Source organism: Bufo bufo, chromosome 2 (genome assembly GCF_905171765.1).
Source record: "Bufo bufo chromosome 2, aBufBuf1.1, whole genome shotgun sequence".
In the NCBI taxonomy this organism is placed as follows: Eukaryota; Metazoa; Chordata; class Amphibia; order Anura; family Bufonidae; genus Bufo; species Bufo bufo.
Window position 1 is genome coordinate 633973513 of NC_053390.1, and position 24921 is coordinate 633998433.

General features: G+C 42.8%; 1 protein-coding gene across 2 annotated transcripts in view; it reads right to left on the reverse strand.

Moving 5' to 3' along the window:
• Positions 1–13811: 13811 nt before the first annotated feature.
• LOC120989978 (mitochondria localized glutamic acid rich protein) overlaps positions 13812–24921 on the reverse strand; it is a 46063-nt gene continuing 34953 nt past the window's right edge. For both annotated transcript variants that reach the window (XM_040418459.1, XM_040418460.1), the window contains 2 exons: positions 23409–23457; positions 13812–14425 (listed from right to left, as the gene is read on the reverse strand). In XM_040418459.1, coding sequence (XP_040274393.1) covers positions 23411–23457 — 47 coding nt within the window. In that variant the 3' untranslated portion in view covers positions 13812–14425; positions 23409–23410. The remainder of the gene's footprint in view (positions 14426–23408; positions 23458–24921) is intronic.

A 24921-nucleotide genomic window follows, 5' to 3' on the forward strand; every position in this document is an offset into this window, starting at 1 on the left:
GATTCTTGGAGGACAACCATACTTTATCCCCAACCTGAAAGTTCACCCCCCTTGAACGTCTCCTATCGGCCTTGAGTTTTTGAGAACTTTGAGCCTTTTCTAGGTTCGATTGAACCCGTGCCCAAACTGTGCACAGTTCGGAGGAGAGTTTATGCGCTTCAGGGTTAAAGGAGGAGACGGACGACCCAGAATGAAAACGGGGATGAAAACCATGGTTACAAAAGAAAGGGGAGACCCCAGCAGAAGAATTGACACGGTTATTCAAAGCAAATTCAGCCAACGGAAGGAATTTGACCCATAATTGCTGGTCATCAGCAACATACAACCTCAAGAATTGTTCCACAGACTGATTAAGGCGTTCAGTCTGCCCATTACTCTCAGGATGGTAGGCGGAAGAAAAAGACAATTAAATTTTACATCTTTGACAGAAGGCCCTCCAGAATTTGGACACAAACTGCACACCCCTGTCAGAAACAATGTTTTCCGGGATGCCATGTAAACGAACAATCTCTCTCACAAAAATAGACGCCAGGGTTTTAGCATTCGGAAGTTTAGACAGGGGAATGAAATGAACCATCTTGCTAAACCTATCGACCACTACCCAAACCACAGTCTTACCCTCCGCCAGCGGTAGGTCAGTTATAAAGTCCATCGAGATATGGGACCAGGGTCTACTGGGAATGGGTAGGGGTCGTAGGTTACCAGCAGGGCGAGTCCTAGGTGTCTTAGACCTGGCACAAACCTCACAGGCTGACACGTAGGACTTGACATCCCTGGTCAGAGTGGGCCACCAATAGGATCTAGAAACCAGATCCTTAGTGCCCTCAACACCCGGATGTCCACAAAAGGCAGAATCGTGACACTCCCCCAACAGCTGGAGACGAAATTGTACGGGAACAAACAACTTATCTGTTGGGGTGGATGCCGGTGCCAGATGTTGTTCAGCCTTAATGCGAGCCGAGATATCCTGGGTTAGAGCTGCTAAGAAGATGTTTGCTGGTAGGATGGATTCAGGCGGCGTCTCAGTGGGTTGAAAGGCATGGAGGCTCCGGGATAATGCGTCTGCTTTCACATTTTTACTTCCTGGCCTGAACGTAATGGAGAAATCAAAACGGGTAAAAAACAGAGCCCATCGGGCTTGTCGGGGATTCAACCTCTTAGCCGACTCGAGAAACATTAGGTTTTTATGATCAGTGACAACAGTTACTCGATGCCTTGCCCCCTCCAAAAAATGCCTCCACTCCTCAAATGCCCATTTAATAGCCAGCAGCTCCCTATTCCCAATGTCGTAGTTTCTCTCCCTGGGAGAGAATTTCCCGGAGAAGAAGGCACACGGTCTCAGGTTAGTGAGGCTAGCAGGACCCTGTGAAAGAACTGCTCCTGCGCTGCCCTCGGATGCATCTACCTCCACAATAAAGGGTCTCTCCTGATCAGGCTGGATCAGAATGGGAGCACTACTAAATGCCTTTTTTAATGTTTCAAATGAAGAAATGGCCTTGGTAGACCAATTCTCCAAATCCGCCCCTTTCTTAGTAAGGTCGGTCAATGGCTTAGCAATTACAGAAAAATTCATGATAAATTTACGATAGTAATTAGCGAAACCCAAAAACCGTTGTAAAGCCTTTAAGGATGAAGGCCTTACCCATTCCTTAATTGCTAAAACCTTACCAGGATCCATCTTAAAGGCGTGAGGAGTCAAAACATGCCCTAGAAACAGTATCTCCTGTACACCAAAGACACATTTCTCTTGCTTAGCGGATAGCTGGTTCTCCCTCAACACCTCTAATACTTGTTTGACATGAGACACATGAGATTCGAAATCAGGAGAGAATATCAAAATGTCGTCAAGATAGACAATAATAAATTTACCTAAAAACTCTCTAAGAATATCGTTCATTAAGTTTTGGAACACAGCTGGGGCATTGCTGAGTCCAAAAGGCATCACCTGATATTCAAAGTGTCCTATCGGAGTATTGAACGCTGTCTTCCATTCGTCTCCCTCCTTGATTCGGATTAGATTGTATGCCCCTTTCAGGTCAATCTTGGAAAACCAGGTTGCCCCCAGAACCTGGTTAAATAAATCCGGAATCAATGGGAGAGAGTATCTATTTTGGACAGTGATCTTATTTAGTCTCCGGTAATCAATACAAGGCCTAAGACCACCATCCCTCTTTTTAACAAAGAAAAACCCTGCTCCCATAGGAGAGACTGAAGGTCTAATATGCCCATTAGCAAGGCTCTCCTTAATATAATCTTCCATAGCCTTGCGTTCGGGCCCTGAAAGATTATAAATTCGCCCTTTAGGAAATTCGGCACCCTCTATTAGCTCTATGGCGCAATCATACGGTCTATGGGGCGGTAGAACCTCTGGAATAGGGGATGAGAATACATCAGAATATTCTTTAATAACTGAAGGTAATGTATTAGACCTTACTGAAACCCCAGCCTGGACCACGGACAAGCATGAGTCACACTTAGGTCCCCATTTCACCAACTCTCCTTTGAACCAATCAATTGTGGGGTTATGTAAACGGAGCCAAGGCAGCCCTAGTACCACCTCAACCGGTAGGTTCTCCAAGACAAAAAGAGAACATCTCTCAGAGTGGCACACACCCACGGTCAGAGAAATTTCAGAGGTACATGACCTCACCGTACCACCAATCAGGGGAGTAGCATCAATAGCCATGACATGGATAGGTGTAGGTAAAGCAAACATTGGAATACCCAATTTACTAGAAAATTCTAAGTCAATAAAGCTGGCCGCTGAACCGGAATCAATACAGGCCTTACCCGGCCACTTATTAACCCCCAGAGAAATTGTTATGGGTACCAAAAGCTTATATTTAGAAAAATCAGGGTGTACCTGGTCTTTAGGTTGTCTTGCCTTAGGAGACTTGTCAGAGAGGACCCTTTTAGGACACTTGTTGATCCAATGACCAGGATCTCCACAGTAGAAGCACTCTCCGCGTCTGCGACGAAGATTACCCCGGGTCATGCCAACCTGCATGGGATCCTCGGTGGAGACCTCAGTGTTGTCCCTGGAAAAGGCCTCTGGCTGGACCACCATCTGAGAACAGAACTGTCGTTCCTGTCGTCTCTCTCTAACTCGTCGGTCAAGTCGGACAACTAGGGTCATCATCTCCTCTAAGGTCTCTGGAACTTGATAACTGACTAATAGATCTTTTAAAATATCAGACAGACCAGACCTAAACTGACTCTTCAGGGCTGGTTCATTCCATCCAGAGGGGACACACCACCGTCTGAATTGGGTGCAATACTCCTCAGCAGGGAGATGGCCCTGAACCAGTGCCCTAAGAGCCGTCTCGGCTACCAGGGCCCTGTCTGGTTCGTCATAGAGGGTACCCAGGGCCTGAAAAAAAACCTCCACGGAAGTCAGACAACTGGCCCCAGGAGGTAACGAGAATGCCCAGTCCTGGGGATCACCCTGTAGTAGAGAAATAATAATCCCCACGCGTTGGCTCTCGGGACCGGAGGACACGGGGCGCAAACGGAAGTAAAGTTTGCAACTCTACTTAAAGGAGAGAAACCTCCTCCGGTCTCCAGAAAAGGGTTCTGGGAGCTTGATCTGGGGTTCAACATGTGGACTGGGGGGCAGAGGAGTGGAAGAACTTTGCCCTAATTTAAAAGAACGGAGTTTCCCTCCTAGCTCCTGCACCATCTGTGTCAAGTTAGAGACATGGTCAGTCAGGGTAATAAGAGGATTCATGATACAATGGTTGTTGGGCCTGTTAATCTGTAACGGTCACGTCCACACACACACACAGGGGGAAGGGTAGTGACCACTGCGCTCCACCCTCACCCCTGGCCCTGCCTACTTGCCTCACGAGTCCTGATGACAAGGGACAACTGGACGGCAGTCCCTAACTTAGGATATGTGCAGGGAAGAAAGACAAGACAAAATACGGAACATGAACGGACCGGGTCAGAACCAAGAGAGCTACGCAGTACAACGGATTAAGCAAAGAATGGTCAGGAGAAGCCGGGGTCAAATACCAGGAGAGTAGCAAAGTACAAGAGGAGTCCTAAGAGAGTAGTCAGGTGGGAGCCGAGGTCACAATACCAGGATGGATGCGCAGTACAGGAGGAGCAGGCAGAGGATCGTCAGGCAACAGGATCAGGTAAGTATTCAGTAGTCCAACAAATTGCCAGGAACCTAGAAATTAACAGGCAACCTGTGGCCAGCAGGCTGCCTGTATTTATAGTGGGGAGTGAGGGTCATGTGATATGGCCAGCGTCACATGACCGACAGGCCAACCAGTCGAGCACCGAGTGATCAGCTCGGCACTCAAGGCAGACTAGGAGCAGGGAGCCACCCAGCCAGCAAATTCGCCCTGGGAATGAGGTCAAGCACAAATCCTTATTCCCAAAGCTAAGCAACAGGTCTGCGGGTAATGGGGGACCGAGTGCACCTTCGGAACCCCGTGACAGATTGGACTCTGGAGCAATGGAAGAAGGTCATGTGGTCTGATGAGTCCAGATTTACCCTGTTCCAGAGTGATTGGCGCATCAGGGTAATGAGAGAGGCAGATGAAGTGATGCACCCATCATGCCTAGTGCCTACTGTACAAGCCTGTGGGGGCAGTGCTATGATCTGGGGTTGCTGCAGTTGGTCAGGCCTAGGTTCAGCAACAGTATGTGCTCCAAGAATGAGATCAGCTGACTACCTGAACATACTGAATGATCAGGTTATTCCATCAATGGATTTTTACTTCCCTGATGGCACGGGCATATTCCAAGAGGACAATGCCAGGATTCTTCGGGTTAAAATTGTGAAATAGTGGTTCAGGGAGCATGAGACATGATTTTCACACATGGATTGGCCACCACAGAGTCCAGACCTTAACCCCATTGAGAATCTTTGGGAAGTGCTGGAGAAGGCTTTGCGCAGCAGTCAGACTCTAACATCATCAATGCAAGATCTTGGTGAAAAATTAATGCAACACTGGATGGAAATAAATCTTGTGACATTGCAGATGCTTATCGAAAGAATACCACAGCGAATGTGTGCCTTAATCAAAGCTAAAGGTGGTCAAACAAAATATTAGAGTGTGTGACCCTTTTTTTTTTTTTTGGTGGCAACTTTTTTTTTGGACAGGCAGTGTAGTTGTCAACTGCCTAAGGAATGTGTAATAGTTGTCCTGTAGGTGGTACAGTGGCTAGTGGGAAAGGAAAATGCTGGGCATTCCAGCTACTTCTATCAATCTTAACCAGAGTTAACCAGAAAGTGCTAGAAAATCATAGGGAGCAACCAATCAGATGTGTCCAGGCCATGTTCTAGAATATTCTAGAACTGGCTGTTAATCATATAAAATGCCAGAGTTAAGAACCAAAGGAGGACAGGGACTGGACAGCAAGGAAAGAAGAGAGAATCAAAGAAGAAAGCACAGACAGAGAAGGAGGACATAGAAACTGGAAGGGGCAGAAGAAGGACTGATTGAGAGACCTAGACAGACCCATGTATGGTAATTACAGGGGTGCACAACCTGTGGCCCGGGGGCCACATGCGGCCCTCGATATCATTCTGTGCGGCCCTCAACCATCTGGTGACAGACATGTATGTCTATTTCTTGTGGCTGCTCACATGCATTTTTCATGTATTCTCCCATTAGATGAGAGTCCTGGAGGTGTATCCAGACATTTATGGTTTACACTGTATGTACAATATGCAATAAATACAGTATATCAGTTGGTAATACCCCTTTAACTTTTATTTTCGGCTCTTGGGATTCCTTCAGTCTGACAATGTGGCCCTCAACCAGAAAAGGTTGTGCACCCCGGCCGTAGAGTAAGAGTGATTTAATTGTTTAGTTACCAGATGGTCTTGGGGGTATCTGTATATTGTAATTTTGTAGTTTTAAAGTTTCACCTAAAATCACCATTATAGAACACTAACATCAGGATCTCCATTACATTCCCCATATTAGAATGCTACCTTCCATATTGCTGTCCATCACCAATTTTCCCAGAAAAACACTTTTATTCAATATGTTCATTAGCTTCTGAAGGTGCCCATGGGTGGCGTTCATGCTGCCGGTGCCCAGGCTCCTCTGTGCTTTTCATACGAAACTCCTCCCCTTTCACCCCTCTGGCCCGCCCTAGGTTCTTCTGATTACGTCTTCCTCTTAGTGAGAAATCCAGCGCCAGTGCCGTTCAACAGATTTGCCGCGCCTGCGCACTTCATTCCCCATTATAGGCAGAGGCACAAGAGCGTTTAATGCGCATGTGCCGGCCCATACATCCCGATCTAGCCGGCCTTGTGCCTCTCACACCTTGACATCTGGTAGATGGGCCCGACATATTTTTGATCAATTATATGCGCTAAGAGCTTCTAACCCCGCTTAATAGTAAGTATGGGCGTCATGTATTGGACCCTGTTCCCACATTCACCTGTTCACCCAGTCTTAGTGCATTTAATAGTGTGCTGCTACTTTTTTCGTGTTTTTATACATTGTTGCCTTGGTAGCTTGCACCTGCGATTCTGTCTGGAGGTGCTGTTCTTTTCTTTGGTTATATGTATATATAGGAGAGGAATAAGGCGTCCTCTGTGGAACTTAGCACTCCCCACCCACCCCCTGGTGCTTTTAGTCAGAGTAACAATGGAGCTGGACACTCCGTGTTAGAGTAGGTCCCATCTGATTAGAAGCCATCTTGACGTCTGGTAGATGGGCCCGACATATTTTTGATCAATTATATGCGCTAAGAGCTTCTAACCCCGCTTAATAGTAAGTATGGGCGTCATGTATTTTTGACCCTGTTCACACATTCACCTGTTCAAGTGCATTTAGTAGTGTGCTGCTACTTTTTTTGTGTGTTTATATCATATATACCATATTTTTCACCCTATAAGACGCATTCCCCCCCCCCCAAAAGTGGAGGGAAAATGGCAGTGCGTCTTATGGGGCGAATTCTGCCATTTACACTGATACATCGCCGACCGCGATGCTGCACAGCGCAGCCGGCAGTGTATCAGCGGGGAAGGAGGAAGGGTGGGGGCCGGCATCTGGTGTTGTAATGCTATGAGTCTTATGCAGTTCTTATTTACACCAGATGCTGGCATAAGTGCACTGATAAATCTCACCCATACAGTTCTAAATCGCTGCTTCCCCTCCCATATTACAGGTGAAACTCGAAAAATTTGAATATCGTGCAAAGTTAATTTATTTCAGTATTGCAACTTAAAAGGTGAAACTAATATATGAGATAGACTCATTACATGCAGAGCGAGATATTTCAAGCCTTTATTTGTTATAATTTGGATGATTACGGCTTACAGCTTATGAAAAAGTCACAATTTTGAGGTACCCTTTGATCAGGGGGTATGGATTTATTAGCTGACTAGAGTGTGACCCTTTGAGCCTAGAATATTGAACCTTTTCACAAAATTCTAATTTTAAGCTGCATTAATGCAATTCCTTTTAATTTCCATTACTGAAATAAATGGACTTTTGCACAATATTCTAATTTTTCGAGTTTCACCTGTATATATTGCAAAACTGCCAGCATCCACCTCTAGGGGGAGCTCAGTACATAGGAATTTATATGATTACTGTTATACTCACTTTGCACTAAATTAAAATGCAGCGCTTTCATGTCCAGAAAATAGGAAGTTAAGCGCAGGCCAGTCTCAAAGGGCCCCGTAACAGTCACATGGTCTGCCTCTATAGAAAGTACACCACTGCAAGGAAAGCATTCTCCCTTCCACCAGAAAATTCTTAAGTCTTTTCCCATATTAGAAAGTCTGAGCAGATAACTATGGTGATAAGGCACGATTACAAAACAGAGGAGTCATTTTTCACCCCCCTGTCATTGATCACCCCCCTGTAAGGCTCCATTCAGACGTCCGTATGTGTTTTGCGGATCCGATCCATGGATCTGCAAAACACATACGGACCTCTGAAAGGAGCCTTACAGGGGGGTGATCAATGACAGGGTGGTGATCACCCCATATAGACTCCCTGATCACCCCCCTGTTATTGATCACCCCCCTCCATTCAGACATTTTTTTGGCACAAGTTAGCGGAAATTGATATTTTTTTATTTTTTTATTACAAAGTCTCATATTTCACTAACTTGTGACAAAAAATAAAATCTCACATGAACTCACCATACCCCTCACAGAATCCAAATGCGTAAAATTTCTTCTCACGCTTTAGGGCCCCTAAAATGCCAGGGCAGTATAAATACCCCACATGTGACCCCATTTTGGAAAGAAGACACCTCAACGTATTTTGTGAAGGGCATGGCGAGTTCATGTAAAATTTTATTTTTTGTCACAAGTTAGCAGAATGGGAGACTTTGTGAGAAAAAAAATAAAAATAAAAGATTCCACTAACTTGTGCCAAAAAAATAAAAATTTCTATGAACTCGCCATGCCCCTCACGGAATACCTTGGGGTGTCTTCTTTCCAAAATGGGGTCACATGTGGGGTATTTATACTGCCCTGGCATTTTAAGGGCCCTAAAGCGTGAGAAGAAGTCTGGAATCCAAATGCCCTCCTAAAAGATACTCATTGTAATTTGGGCCCCTTTGCGCACCTAGGCTGCAAAAAAGTGTCACACATGTGGTATCGCTGTACTCAGGAGAAGTTGGGCAATGTGTTTTGGGGTGTCTTTTTACATATACCCATGCTGGGTGAGAGAAATATCTCTCTATAATGACAACTTTGTATAAAAAAAATGGGAAAAGTTGACTTTTAGAGAGATATTTCTCTCACCAAGCATGGGTATATGTAAAAAATACACCCTAAAACACATTGCCCTACTTCTCCTGAGGACGGCGATACCACATGTGTGACACTTTTTTGCAGCCTAGGTGGGCAAAGGGGCCTAAATTCCAATGAGTACTTTTAGGATTTTACAGGGCATTTTTTACACATTTGGATTCCAGACTTCTTCTCACGCATTAGGGCCCCTAAAATGCCAGGGCAGTATAACTACCCCACAAGTGACCCCATTTTGGAAAGAAGACACCCCAAGGTATTTTGTGATGGGCATAGTGAGTTCATGGAAGTTTTTATTTTTTGTCACAAGTTAGTGGAATATGAGACTTTGTAAGGAAAAAATAAATAAAATAAAAAATCATCATTTTCCGCTAACTTGTGACAAAAAATAAAAAGTTCTATGAACTCACTATGCCCATCAGTGAATACCTTAGGGTGTCTACTTTCCGAAATGGGGTCATTTGTGGGGTGTTTGTACTGTCTGGCCATTGTAGAACCTCAGGAAACATGACAGGTGCTCAGAAAGTCAGAGCTGCTTCAAAAAGCGGAAATTCACATTTTTGTACCATAGTTTGTAAACGCTATAACTTTTACCCAAACCATTTTTTTTTTACCCAAACATTTTTTTTTTATCAAAGACATGTAGAACAATAAATTTAGAGAAAAATTTATATAGAAATGTAGTTTTAAAAAAAAAGTCTTTTTTTGCAAAAATTTCGTTAAATTTCGATTAATAACAAAAAAAGTAAAAATGTCAGCAGCAATGAAATACCACCAAATGAAAGCTCTATTAGTGAGAAGAAAAGGAGGTAAAATTCATTTGGGTGGTAAGTTGTATGACCGAGCAATAAACCGTGAAAATAGTGTAGTGCAGAATTGTAAAAAGTGGTCTGGCCATTAAGGGTGTTTAAGCTGGGGGGGCTGAAGCGGTTAAACTGCTCTGTGTGCAGGATAGGTGATATGTGTTAGATCAGGGCAAGGTTCAACCGTGTGGAATCACCCCATTTTTCATAAATTCATAAAAAGTCTACCACGATGCACCAAACTGATACAAATCTCATGGACCAGTCTGAAGCCTCTGTCATGAGCTCTACCATAAGAAATCTTATTTTAGGGAATCACATAAATTTCAAGTATTCTAGAACTTTTTTGTTAAGAAACATAAAGCCATAAAGGTTCTCCACACATTGCTATCAGTTGCTGGCTCTCCAAATTTTCCCTGATACATAGGCAAATGCCTTATCATTATTGGCACATTTGCCAATCTCATGATAATTAAAGGGATTCTGTCATCAGATTTAACCCCTCTAACCTAAACATATGTCTAGACTAATAAGAAGAATCCTAAGCTGGCCTTATTAAACCTCACTGTGGCTCTATTTGCCCAAAAAACTGGTTTTTATAACCTGTCAATAACTTATATAAGGTGCCCAAGGGGAGGTCAGTTAATACAGGGTGCCCGACCGCACCCCTCGCCGTCCGGTGCTGTGCAGGAAAGGCGGCGCTGGGCACCGGACGGCGAGGGGTGCGGCCTGGCACCCTGTATTAACGGACCTCCCCTTGGGCACCTTATATTAGTGATTGACAGATTATAAAAACCTGTTTTTTGGCCAAATAAAGCCACAGTGAGGTTTAATAAGGCCAGCTTAAGATTCTTCTTATTAATCTGGACATGAGCATATGTTTAGGTTAGAGGGGTTAAATCTGATGACAGAATCCTTTTAAGTAACCCTAATAAACTCTGGTTATGGCTATGATGGTGTTTCTTTAGTACATAGCACTGTTGTCCTGTCTCCCATGCACATATCTAAAAAAAAATGCGCCTGTTTGTCCACCTGAATAGGAGCTGCATACTGATCGCATTAAAATATGGATGTTGCGTAACAGTTGGAAAAAGCTCTCCACTAAAGAATTACTGGTATATCAAGACTTCAATTAAGTATTGGAGGGCCACCAAAGATTTATCAGTGATCATGTTAATTGTGCCAACATGGCGCTGTCCCAGCATATCTTCCCCGAACAGTTAAAAAAAAAAAATCAGACACAGATAAATGGATGAAGAGGAATTTATTTTCCAGTTTGCGTTCCACAGTGGTTTTGTAGAATATCATATAACATACAGAAGACTAGTGTAACATATAGCATAAACATTGGACCCTTCCTACAGTTTCCATCCAAATAGGTGGGGGGTGTAACTGTGTAGTGCTCAGGCACGTCACATGGAATGATAGTCTGGTGAGGTAGGAGAGTGACTCTACAATGCCATTCACAGTGAGCTCACTGGTAGTAACAGAGGTTTGCATTATAAGACCAGAATAATAAAGCACCAATTCCAGTAAAGGAATCCCATTCAACAGACTCATCCACATCCATACTTCTGTCAATGAACAGGCATACAACTTGAATGCTAGCTGATAGATAACTGTACTTTGGGCAGAAAATGCTTGTAATTGCTAAAAAATTATTTATTTTACATGTTGTCACACATCATTAGCGCATATAGATGGATGCTTGTAAATCGTAAGGAATGAAATCTTCAATCCTGAGTGCAGACTAAGGCCGCTTGCACAGTGAGTGTGTGATCAGTGATTTTCATCAGTGATCGTGAGCCGAATTCAGGTGCAGGAACACAAAACAGGTGCCAATCTTTCCATTAGAACTTATCTCTGTGTAGGCTCGACTACAGGTTTTGGCTCACAATCACTGATGGAAATCACTGACCAAACACTGACTATGTAAAAATGGCCTAAATGGGCTCTAAAAGGGAACCTGTTATGTTGAACATGGTGTCTGATCTACAGGATCAGGCAGCATGTTATAGAGCAGGAGGAGCTGAGCAGATTGATATATAATTTTGTGGTTTAAGGTTCAGTAAAGCTTGTAATTCATTAATTTATAGGTGTTGCATCAAGTATTAAAGTTATCCTGTGGATAGGGCATAACTAACTGATTGGTGGGGTTCCAACCGCTGGGATCCAAACCAGTTCCGAGAACAGGGGTCCCATGTTCTCGTCCTGATGGAGCGGTACGCCGAGCATGCACCCTGCCACTCCTTCCAGTCTCTAGAGGACTGACAGAAATAGCAAAGTAATGTACTCTGCTCTCTCTGGCAGTCCCATGTAGAATATATGGAGTGACAGGGAACGTGCACAGCCTGCCGCTCAATCTGGTCGGGGGCATTAGGCCCTTGTTCTTGGAATAAGTTGGCATCCCAGCGTTCGGACCCCCAGTGATCAGTTAGTTAACTCCTATCCTGTGGATAGGGGATAACCTTAATACCTGGCACAACCCAATCAAATTCCTGCTTATTCTGGGCTTTGTAGACAAGGAGACGGTCCTATCAGTGACTGACAGTCTTCCCTATATGACTCTGTATACAGAGAGAGCTGCCAATCAATGATAGGACCGTCTCCGTGAATCAAAATCTCAGAAAGTTTTACTGACTCCTTTCCCATAAAACTATATATCAATCTGCTCAGCTCAGTAGTGCAGAGTGCACTGCATTATCATGGTGACAAGTTTTGACAAGCTGTATCCAAAGTCAGTTCACAGTTGGAAGGTACTCAGTCACATAATATGTGTGATGATGTAACCATTATACTTACTACCATATGATTTCATTGCAATACATGCACCACATGGAACTTTTGCATCTTACAAGCCAAGTAAATAATAAATAAATAAAATAAAATCAGCCCACAGTATAATACTAGAAGTGTCTGCCTTCCATTCTTCAACCAGTCCTAGTTCAACAAGTCCTTCCCGAGTGTACTGGGATCTGGAATAAATCGGCATTTGAAATAAATACTGGTTAGATAGGTTCCCAAATAACCAGTCAAATTGCTTAAATATTATTTATATCCAAGTTTTATGATATAAAATCTGAATTCTTGTAAACGTCTTGTTTTTTTAAACTTTTATATTGTTATTATATTACTTTCTACATAAAGCTATATATTTTGTGTGCATATGTATGTGTATATATATATGTATCTCAAAGTATTATATCATGTTCTAATAATTCTGATGGCTTAATCTCCTTGTGTCTATGTTGAGTTGTATTTTTGCTTTTTAAAAAATTGAAAATAAAGCCTATTAAAAAAAAAATTCTGATGGCTTAGTCCTTGAGCATAAAGTGATCACTGATCGGTGGTTAACTTATTGTTAAATTCTGTGTCATTCTCACACCATGAGCAGACACTATGGGGGGTTATCATTCCATTTTCGTGAGAACTTGCGTCAAAAAGCCACAATTTTATGCCTCAAAATGTTGTGACTTTTAGCATTTTTACAGTGTTCCTGCCACCTTGGAAGAGTGGGCATGATTAGCTATGATAATTAGATGCACTCCATATTTAACAACTGTGACTTTTTAAGAGTTGGAGAAAGAGATGCAATCTTGCTCCAGTAGGGGGTAGCATACAAAAACTGGAGTAACCTCTCCAGACAAAAGTGTTGTGTTTTACTCACTTTTGTATATAAGTGAATAAAATAAAACAGAATAAAATGTTTAAAGATTCACCAAACTTATCAAAAACCATATGACGTTTGATCGATTTGGCGAAGATTACACTGATGCAGACATCTACAGTGTGATGATGTGCCATAGCTACTGATGTTACTACTGTGCCGCCGTCACATGTCCATCACACCGCCGTTGCAAAACCTACTGGCAACACGCGAAGGGCACAGAATTAGTACTGTGATAGTTTATCACAGTTTGTTATTTGTAGTCATCTAGAGAAGGTTGGGACTTATTATTGGGCCTTTTAAAGAGGTTTTCCACTCTTTAGATAAGTTAACAGTATCAGAACGTGGGGGTCCGACACCCCACACCTTCACCGATCAGCTGTTTTCGGCAGCCACTGAGTAGTGGCCATGCCGGAGTACTGCTCCCATTCAAGTGGCGCCATTATCACGTTAATATAATTAACCTTAGTTGAAGGTGCCTGTTACTAAGAAAATCATTATTTTATAATATACATTAGCAGGGGTGCCTTTATTATTTCTCTAAAGGCATACAATTACATTTAAGAAAGTGAGGTATGAATGAGGTATTTTTCTCTTCTGGATTGTAAAGCAATAGCAGCATATTTTAGAGTTGGTATGGTTCAGTACAATTTTCCCTGCATGAGTCTAGTAGTCATAATGAAACTACTTGGCGTTTGATGCTGTGTGAAATATTTGATCCCCTTCTGCGTTCAACTACAGAACCACTAAGGGCAGCCTGACGTGCAATGCAACTAGATAATGAATGAATATAGCCGCATACTCTTCAGTCTTAGGAAACTTGATTCTCAGCATTTATGCATTAAAATAATGCTAGGGGACATTTATGAAAAAAGCACATAGGGAAGTGTCTAAACAAGACAACTAATCTTACATAGAGCATTCGATTTCATAAATCTCCACTAATATTATGTCCAGACTAAAATCATCACTTTGCCATTGAAAACATATAGATGAAAATGGACATCTCTCGCCACCTTCCCGTTGAGTCATATTGAACATAGATGCATCTTCATTAAGACGCCTTAGAAATGAATTGTGATACTCTGCAGAATAACAGGTGAGCACTTTCTGGTGGTTTCATTGCCAGGTGGGGAATTTCTTTGGGATCTGGTTGTCAGGAATTCTTATGGTTGTGTAGGAAGATTTGGGAGACGTCTGGAGATCTTTTATTGTCTGCAAAAAGGAAAAACATTTTGAAGTAGTATAAAGCATAAAGCATTTGACTGAATAAAAGCAGCCAAATTTTAAGGGCATGTTCACACAGAGGATTTTTCCAAATGAAAAATCTTCCATTATTTTCTTTTTCAAATCCCAGATTCCCATTAGATTCAATGGAAGGCAGATTGGGAACCCAGACTTCAGGTGCGGAATCCATTCCAAACTCTACACTGAGTAAACTCTAGATGAACTTATGCTAAGAACACTTCAGTCATTTACCACTATTTTGAGTAAAAAAAAAAGTTGGAGTAATTTATTAACTAAAGGGGTTGTCCTGTAAATAAGGCAAAAGTGGTCAATTTAAGAAACTGTGTAATATATTTTATGAGATTAAAATCCCTCGTTCTAGAGTTATCAGTTGTTTTTTTTCCTCCCCTGCCCTTTTCTAAACTAACTTTCTCTCCTAAATTTGTAAGAAGTCCATCTTGTGAGAACAAGATGGGCTGCCTGCTTTCGAAAGGATCAGAGTACACCATCCCATATGAAGAGGGGGAGGAGGAAGGAGCCATAAACTAGAATGGGTGAGACAGAGCTGCAAAACTGACAGGGATAGAACCTGCCCTCAATTTTGCAGATCAGGCACAAAGGTGTGTGTGTATTCCCATAAAAAGGAATAGGACAATGTACTTGTTAAGAAATAATCTTATGTGTCCATGAGCCCTAACAGTAAGTGCTTTATACACATCCATACTGCTCAGTACTTCTCTTTAATGTTATATATGTGTAGTCACAGGTAATTAGCATAAGGCAAGCATGGGATTACAAATTCAGGTTTTACACTGTACCTTTTCTGAAAGTGTATATAAAATCATGCCTGCAATGCTCTAAAAGAGATGAATAACTTTCTGGTGGTCTCATGTAGCAAATTCAGGTGACAAATTTCCTTTAATCAAAGGGTAGTATGGTGGCTCAGCGGTTAACTCTGTTACCTTGGTCCTGGGTTCAAATCTAACTAAGGGCAACAACTGCATGTATTTTGTACCTTCTCCCTGTATTTGTGTGGGTTTTCTCACGGTGCTCCTGTTTCCTCGCACATTTCAAAAATATACTAAGGTGTGTTTGGCTTCCTATTAAATTGACCCTAGTGGGTACTGGAGGATATACAGCTATAAGGCAGCCACTGACGCCCCTGCTCCAAAACCATCCCAGTCCTATGAGTCTGCTGCATGAGGAAAGCACATTACAAATGTTTGTCAATGTCCTACTGTATAATGAGAAATTCTTCAACTTTGCCCTTTACTTTGTTAGTGAATAAAAGAATTCTTGTATATATTCAGGGGCTGAAAACATATTCTTATGTAATATTCTCCATGTTAATATGGGCAAGCTAGGCCTCCATTTCTTAGGTGGCCACAAGGGACTTACCTCCAGCAGCAACCTAAAAAGGAGCAAAAAACATTTCTATTGGTGGGGCTGAGCATTCACTTACTGAGCGCTCATCCTAATCATGGAGAGCTGTGCTGCTGTTACATTGTCACATACTGCTCTTTTTCTTCTGATCTGCAGGAAAGAGAGCACCAATACAGCAAACAGACGTAATACATCCTTTATACATATTGGTGCAATAAACGTCTGTCTTTGTATGGGTATATAAACAAAATCACACTACCTATATAATGTGTATAGCTCCGGGACGAAGGATACGCCAAAACATGTCAGGGTATGGCGCCATCTTCGAATCCGGAGCACAACATAGGTAGGGTAATTCTGCATGGCTGACACCATTTGTCTATGTATTTTACTCCTGACTTACAGTGCTACGGGGACAATGCTATTACTTTGATTACATGCTGTTACTCTTAGCTTTACTTCCATTCTCTTTGGTCAACAGTATACATGTTGCTTGTGCAGCATTTTACTACTAAGTGACATATGTATTCGTTTGACATGGTTGTAATTGCACAATGTAATGTGTTGTTTTTTTTATAAGAACAAATATTGTACAAATTTGAGGCCAAGTTAGTACTGTTTGGCTTATGCTATCTGTATGACTAAGGGTACTTTCACAATAGCGCTAAAGTTTTCCGGTATTGAGTTCCGTCCTAGGGGCTCAATACCGGGAAAAAAATGCATCAGTTTGTCCTAATGCATTCTGAATGGAAAGCAATCCATTCAGTATGCATCAGGATGTCTTCTGTTCCGTCCCTTCATGGTATTTGGACGGCCAAAATTCCGGAACACTTGCCGGATCCGGCATTCATTTCCATTGAATTGGCGCATTGACGGATCCGGTCTGCGCATGCAGAGACTTTTAAAAATGTGAAAATAAATAAATAAATACAGAATCTGTCTTTCCAGATGACACCGGAGAGACGGATCCGGTATTTCAATGCATTTGCCAGCCGGATCCGCATCCGGATGCAAATGCTATCCGTTTGAATACGGATTTCCGGATCCGGCAGACAGTTGCAGCGACGAAACTGCCTGCCGAAATCTAACAACGCAAGTGTGAAAGTACCCTAAGGCAACTAATCCATTGGTCTCCTCCAGAGAGGTCACCTACATTTAATGCATGCTTATCTGTTAATATTTATTATTTAGTATTGATATATACACTGCTCAAAAAAATAAAGGGAACACTTAAACAACAGAATGTAACTCCAAGTCAATCACACTTCTGTGAAATCAAACTGTCCACTTAGGAAGCAACACTGAGTGACAATCAATTTCACATGCTGTTGTGCAAATGGGATAGACAACAGGTGGAAATTATAGCCAATTAGCAAGACACCCCCAATAAAGGAGTGGTTCTGCAGGTGGTGACAACAGACCACTTCTCAGTTCCTATGCTTACTGGCTGATGTTTTGGTCACTTTTGAATGCTGGCGGTGCTTTCACTCTAGTGGTAGCATGAGACGGAGTCTATAACCCACACAAGTGGCTCAGGTAGTGCAGCTTATCCAGGATGGCACATCAATGCGAGCTGTGGCAAGAAGGTTTGCTGTGTTTGTCAGCGTAGTGTCCAGAGCATGGAGGCGCTACCAGGAGACAGGCCAGTACATCAGGAGACGTGTAGGAGACCGTAGGAGGGCAACAACCCAGCAGCAGGACCGCTACCTCCGCCTTTGTGCAAGGAGGAACAGGAGGAGCACTGCCAGAGCCCTGCAAAATGACCTCCAGCAGGCCACAAATGTGCATGTGTCTGCTCAAACGGTCAGAAACAGACTCCATGAGGGTGATATGAGGGCCCGACGTCCACAGGTGGGGGTTGTGCTTACAGCCCAACACCGTGCAGGACGTTTGGCATTTGCCAGAGAACACCAAGATTGGCAAATTCGCCACTGGCGCCCTGTGCTCTACACAGATGAAAGCAGATTCACACTGAGCACATGTGACAGAGTCTTGAGACGCCGTGGAGAACGTTCTGCTGCCTGCAACATCCTCCAGCATGACCGGTTTGGCATTGGGTCAGTAATGGTGTGGGGTGGCATTTCTTTGGAGGGCCGCACAGGCCTCCATGTGCTCGCCAGAGGTAGCCTGACTGCCATTAGGTACCGAGATGAGATCCTCAGACCCCTTGTGAGACCATATGCTGGTGCAGTTGGCCCTGGGTTCCTCCTAATGCAAGACAATGCTAGACCTCATGTGGCTGGAGTGTGTCAGCAGTTCCTGCAAGACGAAGGCATTGATGCTATGGACTGGCCCGCCCGCTGCAAGACCTGAATCCAATTGAGCACATCTGGGACATCATGTCTCGCTCTATCCACCAACGTCACGTTGCACCACAGACTGTCCAGGAGTTGGCAGATGCTTTAGTCCAGGTCTGAGAGGAGATCCCTCAGACCGTCCACCACCTCATCAGGAGCATGCACAGACGTTGTAGGGAGGTCATACAGGCACGTGGAGGCCACACACACTACTGAGCCTCATTTTGACTTGTTTTAAGGACATTACATCAAAGTTGGATCAGCCTGTAGTGTGTTTTTCCACTTTAATTTTGAGTGTGACTCCAAATCCAGACCTCCATGGGTTAACAATTTGATTTCCATTTTTTTATTTTTGTGTGATTTTGTTGTCATCACATTCAACTATGTAAAGAACAAAGTATTTCAGAAGAATATTTAATTAATTCAGATCTAGGATGTGTTATTTTTGTGTTCCCTTTATTTTTTTGAGCAGTGTATATATGTATGTGTGTATATATATATATATATATATATATATATATATACACACACACTGAACAAAAATATAAACACAACACTTTCGTTTTGCTTCCATTTTGCATGAGCTGAACTCAAAGATCTGAAACATTTTCTACATACACAAAAGACCCATTACTCTCAAATATTGTTCACAAATCTGTCTAAATCTGTGTTCGGCCCCTTTCACACGAGCGAGTTTTCCGCGCGGATGCGTTGCGGGAGGTGAACGCACAGCATCCGCACGGAATCCTGACCCATTCATTTCTATGGGGCTGTTCACATGAGCGGTGATTTTCACGCATCACTTGTGCGTTGCGTGAAAATCGCAGCATGCTCCTCTTTGTGCGTTTTTCACGTAACGCAAGCCCCATAGAAATGAATGGGGTTGCGTGAAAATCGCAAGCATCCGCAAGCAAGTGCGGATGCGGTGCGATTTTCACGCATGGTTGCTAGGAGACGATCGGGATGGAGACCCGATCATTATTATTTTCCCTTATAACATGGTTATAAGGGAAAATAATAGCATTCTGAATACAGAATGCTAAGTAAAACAGCGCTGGAGGGGTTAAAAAAAATTTCAAAATCATTTAACTCACCTTAGTCCACTTGTTCGCGATGCTGGCATCTCCTTCTGTCCCCTTTACTTAATAGGACCTGTGGTGAGCATTAATTATAGGTCAAGGACCTTTGATGACGTTACTCCGGTCATCACATGGTACGTCACATGATCTTTTACCATGGTGAATCACCATGGTAAAAGATCATGTGACGTACCATGTGATGACCGGAGTGACGTCATCAAAGGTCCTTGACCTATAATAATGCTCACCACAGGTCCTATTCAGTAAAGGGGACAGAAGGAGATGCCGGCATCGCGAACAAGTGGACTAAGGTGAGTTAAATGATTTTGAAATTTTTTTTAACCCCTCCAGCGCTGTTTTACTTAGCATTCTGTATTCAGAATGCTATTAGTTCCTGCAACGCACCCGCACATTTTCCCGCAACGCCCGTGTGAAAGAGGCCTTAGTGAGCACTTCTCTTTTACCGAGATAATCCATCCCACCTCACAGGTGTGGCATATCAAGGTGCTGATTAGACAGCATGAATATTGCACAGGTGTGCCTTAGACTGCCCACAATAAAAGGCCACTCTGAAATGTGCAGTTTGATCACACAGCACAATGCCACAGATGTCGGAACGTTTGAGGGAGCGTGCAATTGGCATGCTGACTGCAGGAATGTCTACGAGAGCTGCTGCCCGTGCAATGAATGTCAATTTCTCTACCATAAGCCGTCTCCAAAGGCGTTTCAGAGAATTTGGCAGTACATCCACCGGCCTTACAACCGCAGACCACGTGTAACCACACCAGCCCAGGACCTCCACATCCAGCATGTTTACCTACATGATCCGCTGAGACCAGCTACCCGGACAGCTGCAGAAATAATCGGTTTGCATAACCAAAGAATTTCTGCACAAACTGTCAGAAACCGTCTCAGGGAAGCTCATCTGCATGGTCGTCGTCCTCATTGGGGTCTGGACCTGACTGCAGTTCGTCGTCGTAACCGACTTGAGTGGGCAAATGCTCACATTCGAAGGCGTCTGGCACATTGGAGAGGCGTTCTGTTCACGGATAAGTCCCGGTTTTCACTGTTCAGGGCAGATGGCAGATAGCGTGTGTGGCGTCGTGTGGGCGAGCGGTTTGCTGACGTCAACGTTGTGGATCGAGTAGCCCATGGTGGCGGTGGGGTTATGGTATGGACAGGCGTATGTTATGGACAACGAACAGAGGTGCATTTTATTGATGGCATTTTGAATGCACAGAGATACTGTGACGAGATCCTGAGGCCCATTGTTGTGCCATTCATCCACGACCATCACCTCATGTTGCAGCATGATAATGCACGGCCCCATATTGCAAGGATCTGTACACAATTCCTGGAAGCTAAAAACATCCCAGTTCTTGCATGGCCAGCATACTCACCGGGCATGTCACCCATTGAGCATGTTTGGGATACTTTGGATCGGCGTATACGACAGCGTGTTCCAGTTCCTGCCAATATTCTGCAACTTTGCACAACTATTGAAGAAGAGAGGACCAACATTCCACAGGCCACAATCAACAACTGATCAACTCTATGCGACGGAGATGTATTGCACTGCGTGAAGCAAATGGTGGCCACACCAGATACTGACTGGTTTTCTGACCCCCCCCCCCCCCCCCCCCCCCAGTAAGGCAAAACTGTGCACATTTCAGTGGCCTTTTATTGTGGGCAGTCTAAGGCACACCTGTGCAATATTCATGCTCTCTAATCAGCATCTTGATATGCCACACCTGTGAGGTGGGATGGATTATCTCGGCAAAGGAGAAGTGCTCACTAACACAGATTTAGACAGATTTGTGAACAATATTTGAGAGTAATGGGTCTTTTGTGTATGTAGAAAATGTTTCAGATCTTTGAGTTCAGCTCATGCAAAATGGGAGCAAAACCGAAAGTGTTGCGTTTATTTTGTTCAGTCTATAGATATATCTATTAGTGCAGGGCAGGAAGTGGTGTAATCCCCCTGAGAGGGGCTGACTTTCCTCTTGTTACAGGAGGACATTGAGTAACCACCAGACAACAGATATTTAAATCTGGACTACCAGTGATGTTCACAGTAAACCTTTCGCTACTGTACTCTGCCAAAAATGTAACCCTTTACTGCCCTAGACTACCAGAGATTGTAATAATAACCTTTCAGCCACACTAAACTACATTATTTATAGGTCACCAGGGATTTCACCATTTACCCCTTTACTGCTGTGGACCACTAGGCATATCAACATTAACTCTGAAATCCACAGGTGGAGTCAGTAAGAAGGAGAAGTATCAGCCCTTCTTTTATATTTCGCATATCTTTCCAAACCTTCCATGGAGACTGCATGTGTGACTGGTGCCTATGGATGACTAAATTGATCCACATTTACACAAAAATGCGGAGGGGGGGCAGTAGTAAATTAAAATTTAGTGATCTGGACTCCTTTGTCGCAGTACTACTCATCTACATTAATGGACAAAAGTTTTGAGACTGAGAAATGTAGGTTTTCACAAAGTTTGCTGCTTTAGTTTTTATGGTAGCAATTTGCAATTTACTAGATTGTTATTAAGAGCAATTAGATTAATTGAAATTGAAATTAATTGCAAAATCATTGCTTGCAATGAAAATGAACGTAATCCCAAAAATAAGTCCTACCACAGAAAGTCCTGCTAACATCATTTCAGCGATCTTCTGGTTAGCTCAGAAAAAGGTGTAAAAGAGGACAAGGTAGCTGATATCACTCTGTCATTCTGATTAAATTAGAAGAGAAGACTGCTTTAAAGGGGGGGGGGGGGGGTGAGGGTGCTAATCATTGTCTTCTTCTGTTAACCATGGTTACCTCCAAGGAAACACATGCAGTCATCATTGTTTTGCATAAAAAGGACTTTACAGACAAGGATATTGCTGCTTGTAAAAGTGCACCTAAATCATCCATTTATTGGATCATCAATAACTTCAAGGAGAGAGGTTCAGTTGCTGTAAAGAAGGCTTGAGGGCAGCCAAGAAAGGCCAGCAAGTGCCAGGACCTTCTCCTAAAGATGATTCAGCTACAGGATCGGGTTAGCACCAGTGTAGAGCTTGCTCAGGCGAATGTGAGTGCACATTGAGGCAAAGGCTTTTGGAGGATAGTCCGGTGTCAAGAAGGGCAGCAAAGAAGCTACTTCTCTCCAAAAATAACATCAAGGACAGACTGATATTCTGCAGAAAGTACAGGGATTGGAGTGCAGAGGACTAGGGTAAAGTTAATTTATCTGATGAAACCTTCAGACTGTTTGGATTATCTAGAAAAATTATTGTCTGGAGAAGTAGAGGTGAGTTATGTGTCATGCCAACATCCTGAGACCATGTGTGGGTGGCTTCCCATCCAAGGGAGTGGGCTTAATCACAATTGTGCCTAACAACACTGCCATCAATAAAGAATGGTGTCAAATCATCCTTCAAGAGCAACTTCTCCCATCAATCCAGGAGCAATTTGGTGATGAAGAATGCTTTTTCCAGCATGATGGAGCACCATGTCCCACTGTAATTTTGGGTCCATGGTCAGGAAACTCCCCAGATCTCAATCCCACAGAGAACATGTGGTCAGTCCTCAAAAACATAGAAACATAGAATGTGTCGGCAGATAAGAACCATTTGGCCCATCTAGTCTGCCCAGAAGCAGGTGGATAAAGAAAAACACATAAACTATGATAAACTCCAATCACTGATTAGGCAAGAATGAATTACCATCAGTCAGGCTTTGGCCCAGAAGCTGATATCCAGCATGCCGGGACAAATTGCAGGAGTCTTGAAAAAGAAGAGCCAACTCTATAAATATTGAGTCTTTGCATAAACTTGATGTATTTGTTAATAAAAGTTAAATAAAAACGTATGAAATGCTTATAATTGTAATTGAGAATACCATAAAAACATTTGACATAAAGATCTAAAAATAGTGAATCACCAAACTTTGTGAAAACCAAAATCTGTGTCAGTCTCAAAACCTTTCACCACAGCTGTATTACAACAGATAATAGCCCAAAATCAGTGACCGGTTCCCTTTAAAGTGGAAATCACAATAATTTTGCATGCGTGCTATTATACTATTTGTTTTTTATAAAATGAAAAGGCTTACATTTTTGTAATAAATATACACTTGAAGTGCTCTTCCTGACAATGTAGTAATATAGTAAAAACTGTGGATATTTGCAGTAAATAGGCTTAAAGGCCTCCAATACCTTTAGGAGCTTGTAGTTGCTTGTTCAGATCCCACAGCCTCTTCACTCTCTAAGATGAAGGCAATTCACAATATAAATACAGGTTAGCAAACAGAAGGACCAGATAATTACATAAAAGCCTCCATTACTGTTTCTATAACGTTTTTCTTCAAGTTTCAAAGGCAAGCATCCATTGACAGATGACTTTAAGTAGAATGATTGTGCTACTAGAAATAATCTGCGCAGTCTAGTCATGCTACACGGTGGTCTTCACATCAGAACAGCCAAAGGCAAATGGCAGAAGCACATGAAAGCATAACTTCTCCAAGTTGTAGGCAGAAGTGTGAGAATTCATTTGCTGGGCAAACTTTGTGCGGCACCACATACCACAGAATTAGAGATATGGTGCGCAACCTTTCCTGGTACAAGGGCCACAATTTAAAATTGTAAGACTTCAAGGGCCACAATAAAACTTAATGGGGTACTCCCATCTGTGATATTTATAGAGTATCAACAGAATATGTCATAAATGCCTGATAAGTGGGAGTCCCATCTATCGGGAAAACACGAGGGTCTCTTGTTTGGCAAGCCAGAAAAAGGTAAACAGGGAGGGTGCACACGCACACGACTATCTCTACTGTAGTTAAAGGGTTTGTTCAGGGTCAGGATATTGATGACTTATCATCAATATCAGATCGGTGGTGGTCTGACTCTCGAAACTCCTGTCAATCAGCTGGTTGAAGAAGCTGCGGTGCTGATACAAATGCTGCATCCTCTTCACTGTCTACCTGCGCGCTGTGTAACTACACCTTCCTTGAAAGAGAGAGAAATGTGTAATAACACTGCACCACTGGTGCTGCAATCTTGATGGCATGCAGGTAAACGCCTAAGAGGACGCAAGGCTCAAATGATTGCTGCAGCCATTTAAAACCAACTGACTGGCAAGAGTGCCAGGAGTCAGACCCCCACCAATCTGATATTGATGACCTAGGAGCTGTGTGGCGGCTCATTTTTTGCAGGATGATCTGTAGTTTTTATTGATACCATTTTGGAGTGTTTGAGACTTTTTGGTCACTTTTTATTAAATTTTTGGGAAGCTGAAATGACGAAAAAAAATTGAATTGACCATTTTGATGTTTTTTTTCCATTACTCTGTTTGCCATGTGGGATAAATATTTTTATATTTTAATAGTACGGATGTTTTTCAATGTTTACTTATTTTTATTCTGGGGAAAGGGGTATTTAAATTTTAATATTTTTCTAATTTTTGTTATAGTTTAAAAAACTTTTTTTTTTTAACTTTTTGTTTCTACTTTTCTTTTAGGCCCCAACATCATGCAAACCTTAGATTGCCCCTTCTATTTAGCAATGGAAATAAATCCATTGATAAATAAAACATTCAGTATATTGCAATGTAGTGCTGCCACCTGTAGGGCTACATTGGAATATACATTTAAAAGGTATCGGACAGGCCCTATCCTTTCACAGGCAATAAACAGTTCCCCCAATCACCGTGTGGGGGGCTGTTCCAGGC